Source organism: Perna viridis, chromosome 1, assembly GCF_037379345.1.
Source record: "Perna viridis isolate PV_CMFRI_1.1 ecotype Kerala chromosome 1, ASM3737934v1, whole genome shotgun sequence".
In the NCBI taxonomy this organism is placed as follows: domain Eukaryota; kingdom Metazoa; phylum Mollusca; class Bivalvia; order Mytilida; family Mytilidae; genus Perna; species Perna viridis.
In genome coordinates, this window is record NC_142445.1 from 67,438,398 (window position 1) to 67,449,451 (window position 11,054).

Here is an 11,054-nt window from a genome sequence, read left to right on the forward strand (position 1 = left end):
TATTATATAGTATTAATGTATGGCCTTTACCATATTGGCCCTGTAACATACCTGAGGTATTAATAATGACCATTACAGCCATCCAAGGCCTTTATTAATACTGAGGGCATGTTATAGGACCAATATGGAAAAGGTCATGCATTGATACTTTTATTAACCAACTTTATTTCAGGACATAGTCAGAGTCTATTATTAATACATATGATTTCACCATAATTTAAAATCAGTTCATATCTCAATGAATCAAATATTTACCATCTTTCAGTGACTTTAAATATCCTAATCTAATTAATTGAATTATTAGGTCACTCTTTATCAATGTTGTCACTTATTGTAAGAAATGTACGCCAGTTTGATTTAGTCCATAATGGTCCGTAATTGATGCCCCATTTTAAAGTTCATAATGCATAGCTATGATTTCGTAATGATCAGCTGTAGGAATTTCCAGTTCGAAATGACCAGTTGTCGAAATTTTCGGTTCATAAGGTTTGTGCATTTCCATACATATTGTAGTAAGTTGGTTAATAATTAGTTGTAAAAAAAATTTCTATGCTTGAGAAACATTATCTGCTGGATATAAGTCATGCTTTATAAACAGCTAGGCCCTGATAAATATTTGGTATTCCAGTGCTATGTTGTTAAAATGATCAATACAGAGTACATTGTTCAATAAGACCTGTTTGTATCTTAAAAAGATTGCAGGTTTCCAAATAAAGTAAAGTGATTCTATGGGTCAGTATTCAAAATATATGAAAGGTAAAAGGAACAAAAAACAAACAAACAAAAAATATTTATCAACTAAAAGCAGTGGCTGATACTGAAGTTAATAAAGGGGGTCAAATTCTAAAATAAGGGGGTTCTCAGTTCTCAGGCAATTATTTATTCAGTTGCACACAAAAAAAAACAATATTTTAAAACATAAGGGGGATGTTCAACCCTCGCAGCCCCTTTCTTTGATCTGTTACTGTCATCTCAAAATAAAATAAATGTTTATGCTAATGGTTTTTTCAGGTTGGAAGATTTTTTGGAAGAACAGATCCAGTTCTGATGCATGAATTGTACAATAAAACAGAGGCTTACAAAAGGTTGGTGTTAACCTACTGTAAGAGTTCATGCTTGTATAATTTTACTTTTTTGTTCTGGGGGTTGTAATCATTGTTTTGGTAGAAAATCTGACGATTTTAATGGAGATTTACAATTAGGGAATTTAACTTTGTAAAATTGTGATTTTAAATTTCATAACTTTTCAGGGTGGAACATTTTGATTATCAAGCTACCTGTACCAAAAATGATAGTTCTACGAGTAGTGCCATTAGACTTAGAGTGGTGAGTTGATGTATATATTAAGTTAGCTAGCACAATCAATTAAATCCAGCTCTGTGTGAAAAAAAGCAGGGTCTGTTCGATTGGTCAATTATTCTTGTCCTGCAATGCATGAAATATTAGGGTGTTAAACAATGACCAGTTCATAAGTGTCTTTAATGTTTGACCCTGTATAATGTATTTTCCTACTTGTAAAGATTGTAACAGCTTAAGACTACGATTATTAACTTAATGATGGTCAACATAACTCTGCAACACAGACCAAGATTTAGCTTGGTTGAAGTGTTTTTCATTTGCCAAAAATTGATCTACAAACTGACTGTGTTAATTTTCTACTGTGATGTAATACATGTATTGTTTCTTGTTTCAGCCATCAATCAATCTGCTGTTTGAATTTTTAACATTTAACTGGTGGACCTCAGTATGGACATGGTAGGTATTCAGATGTATATGATTGTTTATTGTCAGTTTGAATCTTTACAAGTCCAGGGTACATGTACTTAGTTTATTGTCAGTTTCAACCTTTGTACAAGTGTACGGTGTATGCACTTTAAATCAGTAGAACAAAATGCAAGTAATGAAGTAAAATAAAATGTCTCACTTCAACAATTATTTTGATAATATTACAACTAAAAACTGCATCATTTCTGTATGACTTTCTCTTACTTGTTAATTAAGTGCATTTATGGTGGAACTAATTTTATGAATTTTTATCATGTTGGTACATATTTCTCTGTAAAAACTAAATAGAAGGTATTTTGTTATTTTCAGGTGGGTGTCCAATCTCAGTCTGTACAGGTGAGTACACATACCTGTCAATGACCCAGTTAGTCCTTTCATTATTTTAGATTTTTACAGTATTGCTACTCCACAAATTTTTTTAATATGGATGCAGAAAAACTCTTCATTTATTTCTGACTTACTTTTAAGAATACATACATGTGTGTGTGTGTGTGTATTATATATGTTTACATTAGATAGTCTAAGAAGATAATTTAATCATTTCAATTAAGTTATGGCTATGATGACAATGTCATTTTTATTGCCACATCAATACAGTAATAACAATTTTAAAAAAAAAAAACAACTTCCTTGTGATTTCCCCAGCCATAAACAATGAATGTAATGATTACTCTTATAAATGAGTTGGTCAATAAAGAGGTAAATATCCCCTCCTTCAAATGTTCTTATGAAGCAAGGAATTGAGTAAAAACTGTTGTAATCTTATGCCATTCTGTAGTAAGTTGTAGCTTTAGTAATAAGATTATGAATGGTTTTCTCTTTCAGTTGGATGAACTCTCCAGTTGTAGAAGCATGTAAGTTTCTATATGTAATCAAACATTTTGAGATGTATACATTTTTTGTTTGTTTTATATTAGTAATGATTTTGATGAGTTTTTATTTACAAGCTGAAAAATCATGTTTTAGGTGAATAAACCTTAACTATCAGGACTGTATAATATGAACCACTTGAGCTATGGCATTTATACTTGGAATGCAGTTGCATAGCATCACCACATTACTATTCTGTGTCTGTTTCATGCATATGCTCCAGCAGTCATGGTCTATTTACTTATAAATTTCAATTTTGTTAAGATCTTAATGCTTAAAGTTTTGAATATTATGATAAGTTTGATATGAATCACTTGTGTTAGGTCAATTAATTTGGTATGCAGTTGCAGTTGCATTTGCATCACTTCATCACAGTTAGGCCAAAATAAAAGATATCTTGGATTCTCATCCCCTCCTGACCCAATTTTTTTTACCCTCCCAGAAAAAATTAATTTTTGATATTTTTCCAAATTTAGGTGAATCTCTTTCAAATTGACAACATATCTCACTTAAATTGATAAAACAAATAAATTTGCCCACCCACCCCTAATTTCAAAAAAATGTTGTATGAGAATTTAGGAATTTTTTTCTGATGGCCTTACATATTTGTTTCATAAATATGCCTTTGTAATCACTGTATATTGACTTTGATATTTCTTTTTAAGGTGTAAAGTATTCAGGATAGGTCAAGTTAACATGTGTTACTCATGCTAGGTCAATGGTATATTGTGTATAGTTCCATTAACATCACTACATTACAATTCTGTATCTATTTTATTCATATGCCCCTACAGTCAATATCAAACATTGAATAGCAGTGGCCGTATGTAACATGTGAGACATATCTGTGATGACTGTTTATTAAGACCATAGAATCTGCTCTTTACATTTAGTTGTACTTTAACCATTTTGAGTGTAAAGTATAAAAACATGGAAACTATTTGATTTTGGTGTGGATTCCTTATTTTGTAGCTAATGGACCAGATTCACATAAGAATTGTATTAAGAAACAAGCCCAGTATTATTTTGACCCAGACTTTTCTGATGCCAAGGGAGAAGTAGACTGCTTAAATAATTGTACTAGGTAATATTAATCTTATTGTATCTCCATGGATAAAAAAAATATTTGCATTCTGCTCACCTACAACTGCTAGTATTGGGAGAACCAAGATACGCTCACCAACAACTTAACTATAGTAATATGTAAAATCTGCTCACAATATATGTCTGAGTATTTTGAAAATGTCATATTACATTTCCCCATTCAATAATATTCATTGAATTTGTAACTAATAATAACTTGTCAATATGGAAAATCTGAACTCAGTGATAGATTTGAAGAAGGCAATATATATACAGTGAAACCTGTCTAAACTGAACCCTGAATAATCAGAAAACCTGTCTAAACCAAACCCTGAATAAACCAAAAACCTGTCTAAACTGAACCCTAAATAATCAGAAAACATGTCTAAACCAAACCCTGTGTAATCCAAAAACCTGTCTAAACTGAACCCCTTTTGGACTTTTAAGGTAGGTTTGATTTAGGCAGGTTTTCAGTTTACTAAGGTTCAAAATTACAGTTAACAGGGTTCAGTTTAGACAAGTTTCACTGTAACAGAGGATTTTTTTAGACAATTTTATACATATTGAACTGCTGCAAACTACATGCTTTTGAATCCCAATTTGTTTCAAGCTGCAGAATTGATGGCTCGAGTTTGTGTAATTATTAGGCATCATCATAATAACAAGCACTGTAAAGCAGAAGAAGCTCTACAGCTATTATATGTATTTTTATATTTCTTAAAGTTCCCCAACTAAAACATAAGTCATGTTCCAGAAGTAACAAAAAAGTGACTGTCCTTATGAAGCAAATTTCACATTTTCTTTAGGCAAACAAATAAAAATGTTTGATTGAAGATGATGCTTCAGTAAAATTAATTTAATCTTTTCAGACAGTCATGAGGTCTTTTTCTAATTCTTTTTCTAATTAAAAGACAAAATGAATATGATTTAAAAAATTCGGGAAAAATGATGTATCCTTCTCAACATTGAGGCGGCTGTTTAGTTCCACTGGCTGTTCATGAACTAAACCTGCCTCAGAAAAAATACAGCTTTGATGGTATTAACCAAATTGAAGTATAGCTTTTCTAAGATAGGAAAGGCATTCAGTATCTTCTTGAAATTTGTCAGTTGTGTCAAAATCTTTGGTGTGTTTTCATTAACATCATAGTTAAATGTGTATGATACCCCCACCTTCCTCGCAGAACTGTTCTTGTTCTGGAATATGTACAAAGTATCAAACTATTATAAAAAGGATTATGCTAGAGCTGCTAATGATGGTATAATGACATTTCAAGTATGGTGAGATTCATAATCCTCGCTGTTATAGGCAATGCCTACTCCATATTAGGTTTTTACTTTTAATAAAACATTCTTGTGTCTTTCTCAATGAACTTTGAAGAAATGTTTTATTTAATGGTAATTATAATATTTTTACAGGAACTATGTTGCTGTAAAATTACAAAATACTAACTTGTTGTTTGTGTTGGCTAATGAGAAATGTTCTGGTTGTGTGGATGTATTTAAAGGAGATATGGATTTATTACAAGAACCACAAGAATTTCCAGGTATTTTATTATCTTTACATCTTTTCAATGTTATTTTTACTTCTTCTTGAACTTAATGTTTTATAATAGGAGTTGAATGAATAAATTTCAATTTAAATTTGGAAAGGTTGAAGAATGTTAAATGTAATCCTAGAAGAAATGGAACAACTTTAGAGAATTTAAGATATTATTTGACTTTATTGTGAGTTTATGCTACTTTTTCTTTATATACCTGTAAACAAAATCCTATGTCATATACTTATGTTTACAGATGAAACAGAACACTTTTGTAATATGAAGCCAAGATACAGAAGAGTTACAGAACCTTGTTATGATTACCATGAAAAGGTCTTTTTATAGTTTTTTTTCACAGTGTCCAGATTTAAAAAGGGGGAGGGTTCTGATAACGTCAAAGTACTTTATCCCACCACATTTTTGCACCTGTCCCAAATCAGGAATTTCTTACCTCTTTATGTTGCTGGAGTGTGTGGGGGCAACCATTTCGCCGTACCTTTGTATGATGTTGTTTTGGGGCCATCTGCAGCCTGCCCTGTGGTTTGAGGGTTTCCTTGTCGTTCATTTAAGACCCATGAGCACCCTTGAGCTGACATTTTTCATCCTGGTGGAGTTGTTGTCTCATTGACTTATTCACCATTTCCATTCTTATTTTATTTTATAGTTTAAAACTAAATAAATAAATTAAATATAATTAAAATTAATAAAAACACTGTATAGTTTGTACATGTATGTCTGAAGATAAAGTTTTCAGTGTTTTTATTTAGTATTCCTGTAGTCTGTCCCTTCTGTCTTTATCTTATTACCAATGAGTTAATATTTTTATGTTTTTAAATGTTTAAATGAATTTAACAAGTTGTCACAAAAAGATGATAAACTTCAAGATAAATATACCTTCCACTTTTGATAACCAAAATATTCATTTAATTTAAAATGATTATTATATTATGACGTCCTGTAAACATCAAACAATATATTACCCTATATATCTACCCCTGGGAGATTCAGATGCAGAAATAGTTCCTTTTTGTCACATTAGATTAGAAATAATTTGTGTTAAGTATGGTATTGTACAGGCTGGCCTTTATTTTTGTATTTTATACCTCACCAATGTTTGGTATAAAATAATTGAAATACCCAGCTCATTTATTAAAAAGTACACCACCATATTCTCCATGAATTATATCTTGATTTGAAAATAAGGCCTATTTACTGTAGAAAATGACATATTGACCTTGACATTTCAGGAGAAGGATGATTGTGGTGGACCAGTATCAACACCTGTATCTGTTGCTGTCATCGTCATAGCAACAATAATAACAATTGTATGTACATACATCAGATGATAGTGAACCCTCACATAGGTGAATCATTTTCCTGAAATACCGCTATACCACTACAGATTCCAGAGTCCTAGTGATCTAGTGTGTGTCGTGGTTCGATCATTGTCATGCCAAAACAATGCCGCTGTTATCATGTTATGCCATTTACATCTATATGCCAAGACCAGAGGGAGCATTACTTACTGTTGATCAATGTGAAATGTGTATGATTTTGTGTTTAACTATCAGTCAGGGTAGATTGTGTCTATTGCATGGGTGAAATGAATGGTGCAAGATATGTAGAAATGGTCTGAACAAGTTTATTACATAAGAATATTATGAAGTTATGTGGATCATTTTATCCTGACATGTTACCCATCACCTTTTTTTCAAACTGCCTACTTGGTAGTTTCATTTATCAATTCATTTCTATGTAAAATTAGCCAGTGCATATAATTTTATTCTGCAAAATTTGATGTTGTGTCAAAACTTTTTTATTAAATGTGATCTACCTGAATTCCTAAAATGAGTCAGTGTTGTTTTCTACATTGTTATAAGTTTGTTACTTATTGTTAGGGGTTTTATAGGGTTATGGTTACTTTTCATCATCTCAACATATCCTTCTCTTGTAGCCAGGTGTTTTTTACAGATCTGACATTTTTGGTGTTGATATTCAGTAGTGTTTTTGTGATATGACACTAGTATTATTATTTATTTTTACTCATTAAATGACAATTTGCATAATACTTTCAATACATTGAAAATTTACATACTGAATTCATTCGTATTCCTGCCATGAAATTTGTTTTTTCACATGCAAAGTTTATTTTCCTATAATAATGATCATATTGTAAATTTATAACAAGCAAGAAAAATGGAATAGCTTTTACTTTATATAGAGTGATTAAATTCACAAAAACTATTTTTCTTGCATGGTTGTGTTGCTTTCTTTGAATTATTAACCTTGATTTATAGTGGGTGTGTTGTTTACTTCTGGTTCCCTAACTTAGTCATAGAAATAAAAGGTAAACCAGTTGACTGGTTACATATCTGTTTCCTTTGCTCCAATGATACTGATCTCATTTGGAAATATATAAACAGGGATCGACACTAACAGTAGTCCGTTAGTCCTGTGCCACCCTAATTTTTTGAGAGGACTACTTGATAATTTGTAATGGTAGTCCTATTTTTCATAAGATCTAAGAACAGAACTGTCGTTACTGTTGGCGGACTACCTGTTTTACCTCTGAAGTAGTCCTGTTGACCACTAAAGAAATGATGTTATTGTCAAACTCGGATAATGCATCTGATATTGGGTCTTGTCTACTAAAGCTAAATATAAATAATAATTCATAGACTCTCTCTTAGTTCATTTGATGACACATCATAGCATCATGAAAATGAGGATAAACACTCTCTCCCTTATTGGTATGAACCAGGCAGTAAGGGATGTGTAAGGGGTTTTTAAGAAGTGGGTTATTTATTATACTAGTTATTCCTGTATGTGTTGTTTTATGAATGTGTACACAATTATTGTCCCTGTTAAGCCTTATTATATGTTTTTGAAAAATGTGATTATCAATCATATCAACAGGAGACATTTAAAAATATGAAAGAAATAAGTATATAATGGAGCTCTTTCAATTCTTTCATTTCCCACAATCATTGCACTTTCCTGTTTATTGTGGTTGGTTGGTAACTTATCATATTTGTTTTACTAGCGCACTTAAAAGTTACAGTTGAAAATTTTTGAAGTATGACTTCCTCATTTAAGGAAAATTTTCTAATATGTGTCCCTTTCATCCAAGAATTGTGTTTTGTCCTTGATAATTCCATTGAACATTCCCATAGAATAACTAATTGATTAATGTGTGAATTACATGTTGGTTTTTTTTATGAAATGTGTCTTTATTATTGTGTGTAATTATTATTTTGTATTTTATTCCTTTTGTTGAATGTCATTAATAGAAGGATATTTGTGTAGATAACATGTTTACACTGTTCACGTTTAGAAAAAGATTCTGGTCAGTTGATTAAATTTTATCATAAATTACTTTTAGTAAGTATGCCATTTTTAACTACCAATAATCTAGCATTGATATATTAAGTTTTCTATATGTTCACCAGGAATCAAAATAACAATAATAGTTTTACAAGTTATGCTGTAACTTAAGTGTTGTGGATAAAAGAGTTACCCATGTCCATTTTACAGTTTTCCTGACAATTTTCCAGGCAGTTTAAGTTATTAAACCAATATGACTCTACATTGATGACTTGCAGTTCATCTACCCACTTACTTATGGGAGAGTTAAGGCTCTTTAATTCAGTTCTTGCTTTGTGAGAATTAAAGAGTTGATGGACATACTTTACTGTTGATTTAGGGGTGGGGCAGCATCTATTTTTTTTATATGTGTTTCCTTGTGTTCAGGTTGATAATTACTTTTCTTTATACCAATTGGTACAATTTAAACAAAAATGATCCCAATTCCAACAAAATCTTTCCAGGCTGATAAATGATTTAAATAGTTCTGTTGAAGTAGCCACCTGCCCAACAATTAATTGCATGTACATTGTATTAGGTCAACTCATAAATAGCAGCTTTTCAAACTTTAAAGACATTGTCCAAAAGATAATTCTGGTGGGCAGATTTCTACCAAGAGAGCCATTAAATCACTCAGGAGTCCAGCTATATTGGTATTGAAATCTCTTTTTTTTTTTTCACATTTATAATTTTTGGGGAAATATATCACTGTGGTCAGAACAATTTATTATTAATTTTTCTGACAAAATATAAAATCTGAAACAGAGATGATTTTATACTTTTAAAATGTTGATTTATATGCAGCCTATAATCAAAATATAAAATATATGTATATTGTTTAAATCCTAATGATGTTATCAGTATTTGTGACTTTGTTTCTTATGGGTGTAGCAATATTTTTGTCTCCATTTTTGTTGCTTATTGTGCCTTAGATCTTGGTATATGGCCTAATAATTAAGTTCTTAAAAGTACAGACTATAGAAATCCCTTTTTTTAATAGAATTTGTCTTATTTTATCAGGTTTGAAATATATTAACATTGAATTAAAGGAATTCAGAAAGTGTTTGGTTTAGAAACGTTTTTATTTACTTTAGTATAGACAAGTTCCACAGTATATTGTTTTTGATTGTTTCATTTAACTCCTATCTCATTGTCCCTCTTAAAAAGAGTGAAAATCTTCCTTGTGTATTTTGAAGGTTAAAAACTAAGGTTTATGGTTGTGAGATTTTATTTCTCTATCTAATGTGTATGTAAAGTAACTGCTGATTTCTATCTCATTCATGACATTTAACTATTTGAACTGTGAACTAAGTTACCTGGATATTCCAGTATGAATGACCTATTTGTTATGAAATATATTAGATAGAAAAATGAAAGTAATTATTTATATTGTGATTCTAAAATTACATATTTAAGTGGCAAGGTATTATGTGATACTCTGTTCCCAGACCAATTCCAGAAGAATGGATCAATCAATTGTTTTGAAACTTTCTACATTTGTTTAGAACCATAAAATACAGGTTGAGTTTATTTTTTCAGCAAAATCCAAAATACAGTTTTTGAGTTTTGAAGATTTTGCCAACCCCATTTTTTCACCATTTAATACATGGCAGGGTATCCTAAAATGTTCTATTAATGCCCTATTTTTATGCTTTTTTATTTAAGTGCAATAATTTGTTTATAACAATCATTTCATCTTTTCTCTCTTTTTTACACTTCCTTTTGAAGGGCCTTTTTTGTTTTTGCTTTTGAATACAAGTTTTTTTTTAAACTTGTTATATTTTAAGTTAAGTCCCTTGTGTCAATTGCATGAATGTTTCATTAAACACAGTTATATGTATTAATTGTATTTAGAAATACCAGTAGTTTTTCCTAAATGCTCTGTGAATTTATATTTTATTATAAGCAAATTCTGGTTTAAAGAGAATTGTTTGTATTACAGCCCTTACATTGATGATGTTCAAGGAGTTCAGTTTGTATGCCTTTGATTGACTTAAATCACCTGATGAACTAATAGTCAACTGGACAAGTGAGAATGGAATTACTTAGATTCAAATACCTATGGAGTTAAACAACAGGTCAATTATCTGACCAAAATCTCCTCAATTGTCCAGTTACTGATAACTACCTACAGCAATTTATCATTTAATATTGGGAAAACAAACTTGATCCTCTGAAGAACATAATTGTGTGCTCTGTAACTGCTATTCTCTAATAGCCGTGTTGATAATATTTAACCTGTTTCTAATGATATTGTGTGATATTGCATAGAATCTCAAGTTTGTTAATAAGTTGTGTACAATTTTTGTTCTTATTTATTCTAGTCAGAGTGAAAGGGTTGTTTTGTTTCTATCTGTCAAATCATCTTTTTTTTTGTTTACTTTTTACTAATAAAAACCATGATTATCCATTGTA

At 30.6% G+C, this 11,054-nt stretch overlaps 1 protein-coding gene across 9 annotated transcripts in view; it reads left to right on the forward strand.

The window, feature by feature from the left end:
* LOC148630067 (voltage-dependent calcium channel subunit alpha-2/delta-2-like) overlaps positions 1 to 11,054 on the forward strand; it is a 42,895-nt gene extending 31,841 nt beyond the window's left edge. For all 9 annotated transcript variants that reach the window (XM_088560411.1, XM_088560420.1, XM_088560447.1 and 6 more), the window contains 9 exons: positions 1,012 to 1,085; positions 1,251 to 1,326; positions 1,694 to 1,755; positions 2,095 to 2,121; positions 2,611 to 2,639; positions 3,628 to 3,739; positions 5,155 to 5,282; positions 5,533 to 5,609; positions 6,524 to 11,054. In XM_088560411.1, coding sequence (XP_088416537.1) covers positions 1,012 to 1,085; positions 1,251 to 1,326; positions 1,694 to 1,755; positions 2,095 to 2,121; positions 2,611 to 2,639; positions 3,628 to 3,739; positions 5,155 to 5,282; positions 5,533 to 5,609; positions 6,524 to 6,622 — 684 coding nt within the window. In that variant the 3' untranslated portion in view covers positions 6,623 to 11,054. The remainder of the gene's footprint in view (positions 1 to 1,011; positions 1,086 to 1,250; positions 1,327 to 1,693; positions 1,756 to 2,094; positions 2,122 to 2,610; positions 2,640 to 3,627; positions 3,740 to 5,154; positions 5,283 to 5,532; positions 5,610 to 6,523) is intronic.